Source organism: Glossina fuscipes, unplaced genomic scaffold, assembly GCF_014805625.2.
Source record: "Glossina fuscipes isolate IAEA_lab_2018 unplaced genomic scaffold, Yale_Gfus_2 113, whole genome shotgun sequence".
Taxonomy (NCBI): domain Eukaryota; kingdom Metazoa; phylum Arthropoda; class Insecta; order Diptera; family Glossinidae; genus Glossina; species Glossina fuscipes.
In genome coordinates this window covers 3,078,826-3,097,524 of record NW_023998456.1, presented here as the reverse complement: position 1 = coordinate 3,097,524, position 18,699 = coordinate 3,078,826, and the positions used below count along the sequence as shown (strand labels likewise).

The 18,699-nt window shown below is 36.5% G+C and overlaps 1 protein-coding gene across 1 annotated transcript in view; it reads right to left on the bottom strand.

The window, feature by feature from the left end:
- The window catches only part of LOC119639840, a 174,539-nt gene that overhangs the window by 32,595 nt on the left and 123,245 nt on the right, over positions 1 to 18,699 (bottom strand). The window contains exons 3-4 of the mRNA XM_038037506.1: positions 18,502 to 18,645; positions 397 to 503 (exon numbers count right to left, since the gene is read on the bottom strand). Of these exons, the coding sequence (XP_037893434.1) occupies positions 397 to 503; positions 18,502 to 18,645 (251 nt within the window). The remainder of the gene's footprint in view (positions 1 to 396; positions 504 to 18,501; positions 18,646 to 18,699) is intronic.

Here is an 18,699-nt window from a genome sequence, read left to right as displayed (position 1 = left end):
TGTAACACATTTGTAAAATGCCGTTCCCAGCATTTAAAAGACTAAATGCTTTAGGAAATTCTTTTGAACAATTTTTGCATATAATAGCTTACGGTGTTGAATATGTTTTTTTTTTGTTTGGATTATATTTACGTAAAATGAAATCTTCACTTTATTATGTCCTTTGCATGCTTTCTTTCTCCATAACTTATTGTCAAGAGTAATGAAAATTTAAGAAAAAGACTACTTTTATGTAGTGTTACTTATTTTATTTCAAAGAAAATATAAATTCCATTACGAAAGAGTCTGATGATATGGCTTTTCGAGTCGTTGAAAAACAAGTACTCTAACGTCACTACTCTCTCTCTCTGTAATAGAGAAAATGGTTGCATTTATATTTATTTCACAAGTACTTACCCTTGCACTACTTCCCCTCGTCGATTGGGATATAATTCCGGATGTTGACCGTAACGTAAATAAACTTCAGTTTGCTGTTCAGCACGCGAATCAAAAGTGAAATAAGTCTGCAATTAAATTAAAACATGATGTGAATTTTGTTTCTTTCATATAAATGTTTTCACAAATTTAAATTTAAATTGAATTTTCTTTCAATTTAGCAAACATCATAGAAAATGCTGTGTTTAGATTTTTATATAAAAGCAATTAAGGGAATAAGTTACCTTAAGTCAAACCCAATCGACTATATATAAAAGAGCAAACCTTAAAGTAAAAACTGTTTGGAATCACTTATAGACCACACTCCATAAATTCCCGATAAATATTTATGACTAATTTTTCATGGCTCAGTAGTGGGAATAGGTGACAAAAATTGACTGGCGCAACTAGAAGTGAGGAGGAGGAAGAGGAGGTTTTTTTATCTACTTCGCTCCACTTGATATAAACGAGCAGTTTTTGTTCTTAAGTTAATAGTTCCCTAATTAACATCTCTCTTATATGTCTCCAATATGGTAGGTAATCTATAGGCAGGTAATCTCTGAAGACTTTCGATATGATATGTACCGATAGATAACGGTTATTGCATTCCAATACGAATTACAAAATTTATGAGCAATTCTCATCTACTTTTTCCCGATTATGTAAACGTAAGTTACTGATATGATAATACCTCACGAGATATGCAATGCAATAGTTCAGCGGGTTGTTTTTCATTAACGTCCACCTCCTACTCTATATTCTTAAGATCCTCATAGAAACTCTCATTTATTTATTTATTTATTTATTTATTCCACTTATACAAGAAACTCAACTAAAACAAAATGGCAGTCGAGTTCAATTGACTCTTAAGTAAATCTTAAAATTATTTAATAATAAAACTTAGTATAAGTACAATAAAACAAATAAGGAGGAAAAAAAAAAGAAAGAAAAAAAAAAGCATGTACACAATTAGCATAGAGCCACGCCCACAACCGATACAGGACCAAATTGCAAGTGAACCCCTAAGCCATCGCAAACATGCATAAGCTTGGCAACCGATAATTGTTAACAACAAATTAATTTTCGACTCATAATGACAAAATCTAAGGTTAAATCAGTTTAAGTACGACATAGGTAAATCGCGCTTGTTGAGCAATATTGCTTTAATTGACTTTAAAGAGTCCGTTAATGAGAATAGATGATAGACATCATTTAGGTTCTTGCAAACAACTTTGAGCGGGTTAAACAGTTCAAAGTTATATTTGCATTGACTAAGCTTTATCAACATAAAGTACCTAGAGAAGCGGTTAGGGACATTAAAGCAAATCTCACGAAGTAATGCGGGTGAATCAATTGCACCATTTATTAATTTGATTAGGAAGGAAACCCCAAGAACAAATCTACGTTTCTCGAGTGACGGTAAGGATAACAGAAGCAACCTATTTTCATAGGGTGGAAGAGGGGAAATCGGGTCCCAACCCAAATTCCTAAGTGCAAACAGCAAGAATTGCTTTTGTATAGATTCAATTGAACCAACGTAGCATCTATATGAAGGAGACCACACAACAGAGGCATACTCAAGAATAGGTCTAACCAAACACGTGTAAAGCCTTTTAGTAATATAAGGATCATCAAGCTCTTTGGACCACCTCTTTATAAAACCAAGAGCGGACCTAGCTTTGCTTAACGAGGACTCAATATGCAAATTGAAACGTAACCTATAATCGAATAGAACGCCTAAATCAATGAACGAATCGACGTCTTCCAACCTGTGCGAATCAATGAAGTATTGGGTACTAAACGACTTCCTTCTTAAGAAAGAAAGCTTCTTACATTTATTTAGATTTAGCTTCAGAAGATTGAGGGAGCACCATGCAACCAAATTGTTCAAATCACTTTGAAGATGATGTGATTGCGATTCTATGGAAAAAGAAGAAAACAGTTTCACATCATCAGCATACATTAAAATCTTACTGAATTTAATCACGGAGGGCAAATCATTGATGTAAAGATTAAATAAAATAGGTCCCAAGTGGCTACCTTGAGGTACGCCAGACGTCACGGGAAATTCATCCGAGGTAATGAGGTTAAACAAAACCCTGAATGATCTACCATACAGATAAGAGCTTAACCATTCAACTAAGAAGAGAGGAAAGCCAGAGGTCTGGATTTTAAATCTAAGAAGTCTATGATTAACCATATCAAACGCCTTGCTAAAGTCAGTGTAAATGACATCAGTGCGAGAACCACTAGAAAAAGCCTTGAAAACATGAGAAGTAAACTCCAACAGATTGGTCACCGTAGATCTTCCCTTTCGAAAGCCATGCTGGAAAGGAGAAATATACAATTTCATGGAAAAGGCTATATGCTGAGCCACAATTCGCTCGAACAGTTTAGGTAAGACACTCAACTTGGCGATGCCTCTGTAGTTCTCTACAAGTTGCCTACTACCACTTTTGTGAATAGGAATAAGGAAAGAAGTCTTCCAACACAAAGGGAAAACACCTAAATTCAAAGACTTATTAAAAATCTTTGAGATAACATCACAAAGCTCGCCAGCACAAGATATAAGTACACATGAGGGGATGCCATCGGGTCCAGGCGAACAATTATATTTCAGAGAGTTCAATCCTTCAAAAACGTCATTTTCCGATATAAGAAAGTTAGGAATTGAAACCGAATTAGAAATCGAATATGGATAATTTTCCGATAAATCAAAATTGGCAGTTGAAAAGTTCTGTCGGAAGTATTCCGCAAAGAGATTTGAGGATTCAAAATCATCCGAGGACTCGGAGCCATTAAAAGACACAAACGACGGGTTTATGGAGATTTTTCTTTTGGAATTAACGAACTTAAAAAAAGTATTTAGGGTTAGCAAACAAGGAGGATTTAACAAACTGAAGGTATCTGCAGTAGTATTGGCGGTTGAGGGAATTAAATTTATGCCTTGCAACAGAGTAAGCGAAATAGTCGAAAGAAGAACCACTTTTCGAAAATTTTTTGAACAACTTGTTTTTCCTATTCTTGTAGTATTTAATTGTCTTATTAAACCACGGGGGATCCTTACTTCGAGGACGGGACTGCTTGATCGGAACGGATGCAGAAATAGCTTGATTTAATACATTGTAGAACGACGACAGTAAGCTATCAATGCTTCCCTCTGAGAAATCGAGCACAAAATGAGAAAGATGAGATTTTAGTATGGAAACATTGATTTTATGGAAATCATAACGTTGATATGAAAAATTTGAATTTGGAACGTTAAAGAGGTTCAACGAACCAACAGACTTGTAATGAAAGGAAACACCCAATGCTGGATGATATGGATCCTCAGGTAAACTAAACGGAAGACAACGATTAACGCAAACCTCAGGAAAATTTGCAAAGCAGAGATCAAGAAATCTCCCATTACAATTAGGGGTACCATTGTATTGAACTAAATTATTATCAAATAATTCATTGAAGAACACAACGGCTTTATCAGATGTTGAGGAAGGAATCAAACAGCCAGAACTATCACTGTAAAACCAATTGACTTGAGGCAAGTTGAAGTCACCCAACGCAAGGACTATATCGGTAGATTTAGATTGCTTGGCCACTTCACAAATGAGGGCGGCCTGTTTCTTATATACAGAGATATCCGAATTTGGGGGAATATAGGAGCAGGTCACATATAAGTTTATGCAACGTTTAACGCAAGCAATTGCACCCAATTGCCGTAAACGTTAAAATACAAAATGTTTTTTTCATAAAACCTTCCGTCGTAACATATTTTGATGAGATTCGGTACAGCCAAGGATGAACAATATCTCTTCAATTGCGTATATGTTGGGAAAATTTGAATTAGAAGTTTTCTGAGCTTTTGTTTATTTTCATCGAAAAGTCTTATAGGTAACAATAGTTCTAATATGGAATCAATAGACGCCCTATGTTGCTGTCGTTAAACAAAGAAGGGAGTTATTTGATGCGGCTTTATTCCTCAATCAATCCACGCAAATTAAGGCCTCCGAAGCCGTAGGAGAATAGCCGGAAGTCGCACGTAACTAAATCAAGTGAACAGAATGATCGCGGAATGAATTTATAATAAAAGAGGTTCGAAGAATCCAAGCAGTATGAGAGGGTGCATTAATGTTATGCGAAAATCGGAAGCCGTCAATACATAATTTTGAGGGAGAGCTTCACGTAAACGCTTAATACTCAAATAATTATCTTTGCCAATAATTTGGCTTAAGCAAAAGAATTCATAACGTGCTACACCACGGAGAATAGGAGAATACTGTATCTTACTATTTTCTGGGAATAGTGCTATAAAATTGTTTCTTTTTTTGCTGTTTACATTTTTAGATATTGTTGGTGACGATCCGCCAAAAAGGCGAGAACTTTAAAACTTTGAGACAGACGGACACATGGACGAAGAAATCAGATTAAATATAATCAAAATCTACTTTGAGTAACGATTTCATTCTGTATGGATTTTATAATGTCCTGCTTTCTTTTCTCCAGTGGACAACATATATTCGCCTTTGCGGTTTGACACGCAAGGTTTTTCATTTCGATGCCGTGAACCGTGTTCTATCTGTAATATTGTAAATTTGTTTAGACAAAGAAACAACAGATTGTAAGAGTTGTTGAGAACCTCGCATTGGTCTAGTTGACCACTGTTGCGAATACCAATTCTCTGGAAATTCGTTACGATAGGATGATTCTATTATTGGTTGATAGGGGCAGTGTGTCATCGTTAAAATAAATTCTTCCACATTTTGTACTTTGCTCACTCAGAGCAATGAGCCGATTGAAATATTTTGAGAATAGAATTTTAAAAATGGCCTACATACATCGCTTATCCAATGCTGAAGTCTTGAGAAGAATAAACTTTGAACGTGAATTGAAAAAGAAAAAACTGCTAACTACGGACACATGACACGTGGAAAAAAAATGAGAATCTTCTACATTTTGTAGCGGAAGGAAGAGCCATAGACAGAAAACAAATGTCATGGTTAATGTAATATTTAAAGTTGGACAGGGCTGAGAACTGTAGGCGAAGCCATACACCCAGCAAGGAGTCGAGAAGTTTTCTGTCTTTAGTTAATTATATATCATATAACACACACAATAACATCATGACTGGATTAGTAATAAAAGAAAAAAAGAGAATATACTTAAAGCCTAAACAGTATGGTTTAGTTTCATTGAGTCTCCCCTTTCTAAGTCGAATATAATTTTACATCTCGAGAGAAATGATTTGAAGCACTGGAAAATCAAATCCCCGCCATGCCCCCCGTCTTCAGCACCTTGAATGGAAAGGAAAATATTAGTTTCATCAAAGGTGAAAGTGTCATAGAAATTCTTTAGGCAACTAAGAAGCAATTGCTTTAATCACTTAGCTGTTTCAAGCATGCGTGTGATTACATATATTTATTTGATTGCTGGACATAATGGATATTATTTAGAAATGAAATGCCTTGAAGTAAATGGAAATTCGTCATGGCCTTGCGAAAGGAATATTTCTTGCAAACATTTCTTTGCTGCCGTGAGATCTATTTCATGATAAGATATAAAAGCGCTTGAAACATACATCTCCCTCAAGCAATGCACGAAATATGTTTTGTGATTTATTAACTTATCGATTGAACCTTAAACGATGTTGTGCGACTCCTTATATACCCTTTCCTTTATACTTTTTGTACCCACGCTACTACGTGTATACTCCTTTTGTTGTAATGCTTGCAACAGTAAAACGAAAACTTCAGAGACGCTATATAGCATATATGTTTTCTCGATCAGCGTGAAATTTTGAGCCGGTTAAATAATGTCTGCCTGTCTGCGAAGTGTAATTTAACAAGTAAAAAACTTACATTAGCTCGTGCGTTGAATCTCTTATACCCGTCACCGTTATTTTAAAAGAGAGAAAAAAGTAAAAGAACTAAATTTTCATGCTCAGCGCGGCTGATTTTTTCTACTTTCGAAATAAAAGTTTTTGCGGAATAGGCGTGCAGGCGTTGTAGGCGTGTCCTTTGAAAAATTTAGGTCACATGCAAATTTTTTTTGCACATTTGCAGGCGATATTTTCATTTTCGCTTACCGCAGGCTCCGCACAGTTGGGCAGACGGACAGATGGACAGATGGACAAACGGAAAAACGGACATGCTTAGGTGCATTCCAAATTTGAAGCTTCTTCCAGCGCGTTATAAAGATATAAAAAAAATAAAAAAATTACATTTTGATACACTACAATATTGAGTAGGCGTGGAAAATTTTTTCCATTTTTGTAAATTTATCTGCTATAGTTTATAAGTAATAAATATTTTATTCCTTTCGGCGTTCGCTGTTTATGTGATACTGTGCGCGTGCATCTCGACCGATTGAGCTCATATTCAATATCAATCTGCGCGCAAGAACTTCTAATGTTTGTGTCATGTTTGAAATCGATTTCTACATTTTTACGGCCAGGAGATTATTTACAACAGACAGTGCACAGGCGGATAGACGGGCAGACAGAAAACCAGACAGATGAATAGACGGACATGTTTAAGTTGATTCAGAATTTGATGTTGATCAAGATAATATATGCTTTGTAAGCCCTCTGATGCTTCCTTATGAGCTTTGCAAATGTTTTCACAAAATATCCCGCAACCTTCGGTGATGGGTATAATAAATATATAAGAAGTTTCTGTACGCTGGTTGGTATTTACCACGGACCACGTTATTGCTCATTACTCGTAAGCTATAAAATATAGAAAGCCGAAGTGTTTTCTACCTTTACTTTACGGAAAACCCACTTCTTTATAATCATAAGTGAAAGCACTGGGCGCTAAAGATTTTAGTGATGGTGGATGTGAGAGATTCGACCACAGCTGAATATAACTTTATTATTTGTTTTTATGCCTCACTTTATATTATCCTCGATATTCATCACCTCTTTCTCCCTCTCTCTACCTATAAAAGTTAGAAATAAAGTTGAAACGTTACTTCTTATGGTTTTCGCGTGAGTACGCATCAATCACTGATTATATTCAAAATCAAAATTGTTGTACTCGATGGTAAGTAAGCGTCAACTTTTGACAACAATTTGATACTAATGAAAATCAATATTGATTTAAATTTCAATTCTTAAAATCCATGATAGATGATTGTCCTTGCTTGTTTCTAATTGAAAATAATCCGTGGCGTTTCTATTTGGATGGTTTGGCATGAAATTTGAGAAACAGCAAACGGAAATTAACAAACGAAATATGTATTGTGGCATAGAATAATCATTATCATCGTCACCACCACCAGCATCCGCACGAGCACCACTACCAGTGCCCGTCCGCAACAATATCGTTATCGTTGTCATTAACATAAACAGCATTCAATACAGTTTTAAGTCATCATAAGCGGAAGATGACACACGTATAACTGTTATGGCGTCATTGTGTACGCTTTGCATGCATCCAATACTGGATGCGCGTGCAACGTGCAAGCATAAAAGAATAGGCCTTGAATACATTACCTGTATTCATGGCGATATTTGCATATATAGTTTTTTTCTCTGCATCAACCCAGCTGCACAGAAATTTATAAACTGAATTTGTTTCTTTACTTTTTTTTCATTTTCGATTTAAACAGATAAACTGATAGCCAATGTATTAAATATTGACAAATACGCTCGCAAGCATCCGCACATAAATGCATAAACAATAGTCTTATGTGTATGCAAGTACGTTCATATTTTCACAGAATTTTTAATGGATATTACGGCCTTCATAGCTACCGTTTTACAAGCAGACCTGCATTTAACACTTTCACGAAAAGCGGGCCAGTAATCATTTTATGAAAGGTGCAAAATTTTATTCGATTTTTTCTCGATGTGTGTGTGTCATGGCAATATTTAAATTTTGCAAAAACAGCTTTTAACTAAAATCGTTAATTTTTTACAAGCACCAGCAAAGGAGGAGAGCATAATAAATTCATCATTTTCGTGAGTCCTCAGACGCATTATCTACAAAAGAAAATATTTGGTATCCTACGCGGTTATCTATTCATTTGTCTTTCTATCTATTAATGGAATTGGTGAAGCGGTATATGTGGGGAGAAAAAGAATAATTTTCGCGCCTGTATCGAGTACCCCAATGATGATGTCATTCTCTGAATTTTGTTTCCAATGAATCAGTTCTTTTCCTATAAGCTACAAGGCAGGCTGTGACGTCTTATCGACACACCTTTGTTTCCCCCTTTATTAGTGATTGGCCATCTATTTGCGTAATACCGTGGCGATTAGACGGATGTGAAGAAAGAGAAAAAGATGGGAAAGCTGCTGCAGCCTGGTGAGTGTGTACTCCCGTTGTAACTACGGCTAAAGCAAACTCTTTCGCCTTGAGATGTGAATTCGCGAACAGATATGTGGTAATCGTGATTCTTACTTACTAGGCCACTCAGGCGGACTTTTATATATAGAAATATTCCATTTGTTTTAATTGTTGAGGCAGACAGGCGAGTAATGTGGCGAGATGGTTAACTTAGTTCATTAGGGAAAAAGAGGCATCTTGTGCCACTACCGAAATGCTCTAAAACCAATTTAAAAATTTTGCTTTTTTTGATGACGGAATTACGTTATTGCCGAGAATGTTTGCAGCATGAAAATCGTTCTCCTATAAGACACATTTTCGAGTTAAAAAAAACACGCACTTGAGGGTTCCAAGTGCTTGAGTCAATATGGGTTTTCGTGCAGGTCTTCTTCCAGGTCTTCTTCGGGATTCCTGGTGATATAAACGATAATTTCGAGTCATTGGTAATTGGCAACAATCTCTTGGAGTTCTGCCTCGTATCGCTGCAAGAAAGTAATACATATTCAACGCGAGTGCAATGCAATTACGACGACCGCTTGCGATCGGTTGAAAACAGTGCAAATAAATTGTCTGTGAGTAAAAGCGAAGATTCTGCACTCTAAGGCGGTGAGTAATCCAAAGTCGCTCATCCACAACTCGAACTTTCTGTTCTCTTTTTGCCTTCGGTTCTAGTTGCCTGTTTGTTCGGCGTATTATTTAATTTTCAAGACTAATTGAAAAGTAGAAGGAAAATTTGTTATATTATTAGTTGATTAATTAAATGTTTGCATTGGCAGAAACTCTGATGATTTTTTTTTCATTTTTTATGTATTCGATATTTATTATCAGAGGATGAATGCAGATATAATGTTCTTCTTACTTTCCTTCCAACGATAAGAAATACAGGTCAGAGATCTCTAAGTTGTCGATGGGAATAAAATTCGAAATCAAATTAGTCGGGTCCATTTTGCTCTTGCTGTGCTTACCACTCACTGAGATTCTTTATTTATTTATTTATTTTATTCCACTTATACTAGAAACTCAACTAAACAAATAACAGTCGAGTTCAATTGGCTCTTAATGCAAAACTTATATTAATTAACAATAAAATTGAGTATAAGCATAATAAAACAAATAAGAAGAAAAGAAAAAGAAAAAAAGCATGTACACTATCAGCATAGGAGCACACTTATAACCGGTACAGGACCAAATTGCAAATGAACCCCTAAGCCATCGCAAACATGCATAAGCCTGGCAACCGATAATAAATTGACAATAATTCAGTTTCGAAACGTAACGACTTTTTAAGGATAAAAGCTAGTTTAAATACGACATAGGTAAATCGCGCGTATTAAGCAATGTTGCTTTAATGGACTTTAAAGAGTCCGATAACGAGAATAAGTGGTAGACGTCATTTAGGTTCTTGCAAACGACTCTGAGCGGATTGAACAGCTCATAATTAAATTTACACTGATTAAGCTTAACCAAGATAAAGTGCCAAGAGAAGCGGTTAGGGACATTAAAGCTTATTTCACCAAGTAGTGGAATCGAGTCAATAGCACCATTTATTACTTTAATTAGCAAGGAAACGCCAAGAACAAATCTACGTTTCTCAAGAGACGGTAGAGACAGCAGAAGCAACCTATTTTCATACGGAGGAAGAAAGGCAATCGGATCTCAACCCGAATTTCTAAGGGCAAACAGCAAGAATTGCTTTTGTACAGATTCAATTGAATCTACATAGCACCTATATGAAGGAGACCACACAACTGAGGCATACTCGAGTATGGGTCTAACCAAACACATGTACAGCCTTTCCGTAATGTAGGGATCATCAAGCTCTTTGGACTACCTTTTTATAAAACCAAGCGCGGACCTAGCTTTGCTAATCGAGAGCTCAATATGCAAGTTAAAACGTAACCTATGGTCAAATAGAACGCCTAAATCTGTGATCGAATCGACGTCCTCCAGCTTATGCGAATCTATGAAATACTGAGTAATGAATGACTTTCTTCTTGAGAATGAAAGCTTCTTACATTTACTCAGATTTAGTTTCAGAAGATTCAAAGAGCACCATGCAACAAAATTATCCAAATCACCTTGAAACTGATGTGATTGCGATTCAACAGAGAAGGTAGAAAACAGTTTCACATCATCAGCATACATTAAGATCTGGCTGGAATTAACCACCGATGGGAGATCGTTAATGTATAAACTAAATAAAATAGTACCTAAGTGACTTCCTTGAGGTACGGCAGACGTAACGGGGAATTCATCCGAGGTGATAGAGTTAAACAAAACCCTGAAGGATCTATTGTGCAGATAAGATCTTATCCATTTCACCAAGTAGGGTGGGAAACCAGAGGCCTGGAGTTTAAAGATAAGTAGTCTATGGTTAACCATATCAAATGATTTGCTTAAATCAGTATAAATAACATCTGTGCGAGAGCCACTAGAAAAAGCCTTGAAAACATGACAGGTAAACTCTAACAAGTTGGTGACTGTAGATCGCCCTTTACGAAAGCCGTGCTGGTGCGGAGAAATATACGAATTAATGGCAAAGGCCAAATGCTGAGTCACAATACGCTCGAACAACTTGGGCAAGACACTCAACTTGAGCATGCCTCTGTAGTTCTCAAAAAATTGTCTACTTCCACTCTTGTGGATAGGAATAAGGAAACTACTCTTCCAACATGAAGGGAAAACACCTAAATACAAGGACATGTTAAAAATCTTTGAGATGACACCACATAACTCGACAGCGCAAGATTTAAGTACACATGATGGAATTCCATCAGGTCCAGGCGAACAACTGTATTTTAGAGAACTCAACCCTTTAAAAACGTCATCTTCCGAAATAACCAAGTTAGGAATTGAAACCGAGTTAGTTATAGGATATGGGTAGTTTGCTGATAAATCGAAATTAGCAATCGAAAAGTTACGTCGGAAATACTCAGCAAATAGATTTGAGATTTCAAAATCATCCCAGGAATCAGAGCCATTAAAAGAAACATGCGAGGGATATGTGGAAATTTTTCTTTTAGAGTTAACAAATTTAAAAAAGAATTTAGGATTAGCAAACAGAGAGGATTTAATGAACTGAAGGTATCTGCAGTAATAATGATGGTTGAGGGATTTAAATCTATGCCTCGCCACCGAGCAAGCGACATAGTCGAGCGCAGAGCCACTTTTCGAATATTTTTTGAATAGCGAGTTTTTTCTACTCTTGTGATATTTAACTGTCTTATTAAACCACGGGGGACATCTGCTTCGAGGTCGACAATGCTTGATCGGAACAGATGCAGCAATAGCTAGATTTAAGGTATTGTAGAACGATGGCAATAAGCTTTCAATACTACCGGTTGAGAAATCAAGCGTCAGATGTGAAAGACGATGTTTTAGTAACACAATATTGATTTTATGAAAATCATAATAATTATTTAAAAAAGTTTGATTTGGCACATTAAGGCAATTCAACAAACCATCATTCATATGATGAAAGGAAATGCATATTGATGGATGATTAGGATCCTCAGGTAAACTAAAAGGTTGACAACGATTTACGTAAATCTCGGGAAAGTTGGCAAAGCAGAGATCAAGCAGTCTACCATTACAATTAGGGGTACGATTATATTGACCCAAATTATGATCAAACAATTCACTAAAGAACACAACAGCCCTATCAGACGTTGAAGTAGAAACCAAACAGCCAGAATTATCAGTGTTACACCAAGTGACTTGAGGGAAATTGAAGTCACCCAATGCAACGACCAAATCGGTGGGTCTAGACCGCTTGGTCACTTCACAAATGAGGGCAGCGTGTTTCCTGTAAATGGAGATATCAGAATTTGGGGGAATATAGGAGCAGGTTATAAATAGATGTTTGGCGATAAATTCAACGTCAGGAGAAGTGGGAAATTCAATTAAATTGGACGGGACTGACGCAAATATGGCAATTAATACACCACCACCAATGCGATTCACTCGATCATTTCTAAAAACTTGGAAAGAATTATGAAAAAGTTCTGACGAATGAAGATCGGGTTTTAGCCAAGTTTCAGTGAGGGCCAAACAGAAAAACTCCGTGCTCACTGAATTTAGAAAAGTAGAACGAATTTTTGAATTTAGGCCCCTAACATTTTGATAAATGAGAGATAGTGGGCCTGAAGAAACAATTCGTTTTTTGAAGGCGACAAGACTATTGCCTTGGTATTACGGGGACGATCTTGAGGGATAAATTTCTTAATTAAGGATCCTACTGGTCACAGTGATTTGTTTTACAATATATCACTGTTTTCAGTCGGAACTAATATTTTAAAAGAGGAGTTTGCCCTAGCTTGAGAAGGAGCCATTTTGAAGATGCTAACGCGCTTTAAGTTGACTGATGGGACTTTCGTCGCCACATAACCTTTTATGTTATCCACCGATGTTTCAGGTGCCAGTCTTGACACAAATATTGCTTTTCTGGGAGGAACTGCCGTCAAGCAAATGTTATTATTTGGAACAGGAGGGGGGTTCACGGTAGGAGAGTTTCGAGTTGGGGAAAATATACATGGGGTCATCGCCCTTGTACCGCAGCTTGTGAGACTTTCCCAGTCTGGTGACCAGCATTCAAACGCGAACAGCCAGGAGGAGAGGATGATTTATTTTTCTCTTCATTACTTTTAGGCGATGGCGCTTGATTAGAGTGAGTGGCGGCTCTGGGCGGAGATATCCTTGCCACTTCAGCGTAGCTTAAAACCGATGGACTTGCCGGTTTGTGTGTAACTGTTTTGCTACCAACCGACTCAGCAATATCGGAAACATTACTGTTCATTTTAGAGTTAGAGGGAGCGGTAACTTGTACCAACGCATTAGATTTGGAGAAAGCCAGAGGTGAGATCCCACACACTACGCTACGAGTAGAAGATGAGTGTCCAATAAAGCGACACTCATCAAACCTAGACTTAATGAGCCCAAACTTTTCCCACAAGGAGTTGAGACTTCTACTCAATTCCGAGAAACCATAACGGGTCTCCGTGAAAAGTTTATAAAAGTCAATGTCCCGCTGCGTACAGTCAGGACATGACCATCTTAAGCCTTTAGACGGATCAGCGACTGCGTCAGCAGCACATCCGAGAATACCGGTACACTTTGCATGACCAAAGCGCTCGCAGAGCCAACAAGAAACGAATCTATCAGAATCCGGGCCTGATTTCGCCCGACAAGGTGTATATACACACTCCATGTCCTTTCAAAAAGACAGTTGTGGATTATGAAGAACAGACACACAAATCACTAAAAAAATCCTGAACATAAAAATTTATCAACCAATTTGTGCAAAACTTCTCTGTTAGGTTGTCACTGTAACGAGAGATCAATAGCAACACAAACCACAAACAGCAAAAAAATAACAGAGAAAAAGAGAGAAAACACAAAAAAAAAAAGAGAGATTTATATCAGAGCTCAAAATTTTTGTTTGCAAAAATCAAATGAATCAAAGCGTAAAGGAAAAATATTTCTTTTACTTTGAATTCACTCACTTTCTTCTCAAAGTATATTATAAATTCAAACACCATATAGACGACTATACCGCGCGACAGAGTTGCCAGACTGATTCTTAAAAAGTAAGCTGTCGAAAATGGTCCAACATGGCGACCTTATTCAAGTGCAAGGGCTGTTTACGTCTACATTTGTCACTTTAAGCGTTTAAGTGCTTCAAAGAGGGGTTGATCAAGGACATAGCATTTTATGATTTCTTTTTGATGTTTTGTAAGGCGTAGAATGCGCGTCAAGATAACATAGACTTAGTTCTGTTTTAAGCATTTGGATTCAATACCGCCGCCTGGTTACCGCAGACGTTTGCAAGTCGTCGTAGAAGTCGTTGCTGCGAACTTGGCGGAGTGACCTCATTATTGATGATAAAAGATACAGTCCTGAAGCTTACCTAAGAAATGTATGTATTACATAAATACATTTATAAGAAGAGCAGTTTTACTTAATTCAACAGGCATTTCAACGACATTGAAGATAATCTAAGGATACACAAACATATCAAAACGATTTTTCAAGTCTTGTACTACTATTACCCTCTACATTACTCTCAATTCCTGAGCAAAAACTTATTGTTCTTAACCACAAGCACGGCTTCGGGAATGAACATAGTACCACTGAGCAATGTCGTTATGTTAGTCCGTACATCAGAGCAGCCATTGAAAATAAGAACTAGTGTGGCAGTGTAGTCCTTGATGTGGAAAAAGCCTTCGATAAAGTCTGGCGTGAAGAGCTACTTTTCACACTTAAAAATATCCTTTCAACACCTATGCATTTGCTAATTAAACCCTATTTCTAAAATAGATATGTCTATGTTAAAGTTGAAAATTACAACTTCAATATGTATGAAATGAGAGGTGGACTGCCTGAAGGAAGTGTTCTAAGTCCAATACTTTACGCAATTTTCACTCCAGATTTTCCAATCGCTAAATACATTTTAACAACGACGCACGCTGTTGACACAGTAATTCTTCGGAAATGTTTCCTATGGATTACAAGTTCATTAAAACTAAATGCTGAAAAATCTACGCTGGCAATATAGTCGGGCTAGGCCGACTATAAAATCCCCTATACCACATAGTTAACGCAATTCTTATTTTTGCCACAGAATACAAAAACTGTACCTTGCACTTATAGGAAAGCGGGACCAAAACGCAACCTGATGCAGTTTAATCCTTACATAGAGCAGGATCTAAAAATAGACATAGATGGTCCAAATTTTATAGAGTTCATTTTTGTATGAAATTATTATTGTGGAGCAATTTTTTAAATCCTAGACTTTTTTGCCCTACAAAGAGTCAAATTTCGATCCAGCCGGTCCAAGGTTTTCATATCAGTTTAGAATGCCGAAACATTATGACTTAGCTGCTGTTATCGAGAAATTTTGAAACTGGTCGAAAAAACTGACTGATCCAAACCATTTTCAATAGTGTCCGTCCTTTGGTCAAAAAAATTTCATCAAAATATCTCAAAAATTGCAACCTGTAGCTTGAACACAAATTTACATGAACAGACATTAGACAGGCAAACGGACAGAAGGACAGACATGCTTGGACCGTTAGAATAATTCTCTAAATCGATCGATTTAATAGGACGTGGATCTATCTTAAGCGCCGTGTTACATAAGTTCGTACAAACTTAATATATCCCCTACCACAAGTGGTGAAGCGTATAAAAAGGAAAATAAAAGTCTACCAATTCCTCTTCTATTACCGCCATACATATTTTCTCGTGACTAAGCCGGGCAACATCGCCTTGGAACTTTTTTCAGTTGCGATTACAAAGCATATAAGGGAGTTAAGTGCTCGAATTTTACGTAAGATAAACCTTGCGTAGTCTTCGTGATTCGGGTTTCCATCGATTTTGGATATCGCCCACACAGAAAGGGATACGCATAAGAGAGGTGAGAGCGGACTAATTCGAAATATATTTTCGGCTATTTTGCCCGGCACATGAAACTCTTAATTAAAATTTTGTATTATGTTTTCTTATAAACAAAGCTTTTTCCAACGTTATTTTCCATTTATTATTATATTAGTTTGAGCTAACACTTTTGCTTTTCTCATCCGAAATCTAAAAAAGCGCATTCATTAACATTTATTTTAAAAAGAAAAACAAAAAATATTTTTTAGTCTGTTTTATTCATTGGTTCACTTATTCGTATTCGCATACATTTCTTAACACATTTCCCACATAGTTTCCTTGTCCCTCGATATTATTCGCGTTATTGTTATCATGATTATCGTCGTTATTATTATCATCGTCATCATCAGCTATTTGTTTATCACTTTTAAACACTAGAAAACAAAACCACCTTAATAAACTCATAAATATTTATGAAAAACTTTAGATTTCTATATATTTTTGTCTTATACACTTCTTTCCTTTCTATGTGTTCCCGATGGTTTAGTTATGTGCAATTTATCCTCTATGCACACATACAACAGAACAACACAACACACTAGTGTAGGACAGACACTGCTCAGATAATAGCAAACCAGCAGCAAACTGCAGTTAAACTCGTATAATGAGTTAGCTGTTGCTCATCAGTAACCATAAGTTCTTCCTGTAGACGGACATATATGTATGTATGTACTCATATGCACACATATATGTTTTTATATACATATATATATATATACATATACATATATATATATACATGTGTACGGTTTTGCTAACCAACTAACTTCCTGTTTGCACTCAAACTTAAATAATAATGCATAAATGTAGGACTTCAATAACGAAGAATGCATGAATGATGGCAAAGTCCGTGTGTAAAGGGAGAAAATGAGCACTGAGATAAGAAAAAACTGGGAAAGATGTGTTTAATACTGAAATCTATGCAATTTCTTTTTTTTTTTTGCTTGTTTGCTTAGAAAAATAAGTTTATTACTTTAGTAGCATGTTCGTGGATGACGCTGACGCTGGTGTTGTTGATGATAAAACCGAGTCAGAGATTAACAAAGTTACTCTAAAGCGTACGCTTAAATGTAGAGACAATTATATCAGTGCATGGCAAAAGAGGTTATCGACTTCCATACTGTTATCAAGTTATTAACATTTGTAAGCAAAAGCAAAAAAAAGAATGAAAGGAAAGAAAGGAAACAATGTTTCAAGTTAAACAGAAGCAATTAATAAAGTTATTAAGTACACAAGTACATTTTAAATGACGTCTTGCGAAACTTGCGACAATAAATTCTGTCAAAATGACAAAATACTTATTACTCAAAACATTGTTCATCGTTAGCGACTGACTATCTTTTCTTATCTTGCAGCACACATGACCCGAGGTGAACGCATGACTGACACGGAGTCATTGATCGAAACAACTGGTAAGCAATTTTCTTCTGAGGATAAGTTTTTAAACAAGGTAATGGTCAAGGACGAAGATGTGGCGAGAGAGGGACAGGTCCCGATTGCGTCTTACGATGGCGTATATCCATTCAGGAGGCCTTGTGATTTTACCGATCAAGCATTCTTATTGACTAGACTGCGGGGAAGCAACGATCTTAGTGGACTATGATGGTCGGGGTACGATATTCGACATAAATATTCCAAATATTCCCATATAGGTTTTCACGCGCAATACGATAAGTGATCGCGCTACAAGGTCACTCGATCGTCTCTCTGCTGATATTACTTTCATTTTCCCCCTAACGATCAGGTTACTCGCACCAATAACCGAAAGCGATTGCTCGTAATGTTTTCACTTGACTTTCACCGCTCATAACGCCTATTATTGACACCATCAAATATCGATCTTTAGCTTCGTATTATGAATGTTTAGCTTTGTCTTTGGCGTTGATGCTCACTCATGCCATTCCCACGTTTTCCACACTTTTGATTGTCATAGCGAGTCTATTTCTAATTGCAGAATACCTTTGCTTTTGGAATAACTGTTTACAGATGGAAAATCTCGTTTTCATATCTCCCGGCTTTAATTCCTACAGTTCACAATTGCCTTGCTATTGCATCATTGACATCGCTCGTAATTGTAACAAAATTGTTTGTTGAATAACGTCTGACATCAGGGCATACAATGTGTTGAACAATGTTGCAGTATTTGTCACTGCTTTACTCAAAAAACAAAGCAATAGAAATGAAAGAAATTTCTCGATTGTTGAATAAATTGTAAGCTATGATATGAAATTTGCTTTAAAATCGTTGCAAGTCTTTCTTTCAATTTTTGTTAGCTTAATGCAATTTATTTAATTGGGAACTTGACTTATATTTTTCTTACGCTTACCTGGTCTGTGAAGTTGTCGGTATGAAATAAAACTTTTACATAACTCGTTTCACTAATAAATGTCTGCGGTTGTTCAGCTTCACCACAAAACATGCCTGGTTCACGGCGATTCGAGACATCTGTTTTCGCATTCCCATCCACAATCTACAAAAACAAAAAAATGAGAATAGGAGCTTATTTATGTACTAAAAATTATTT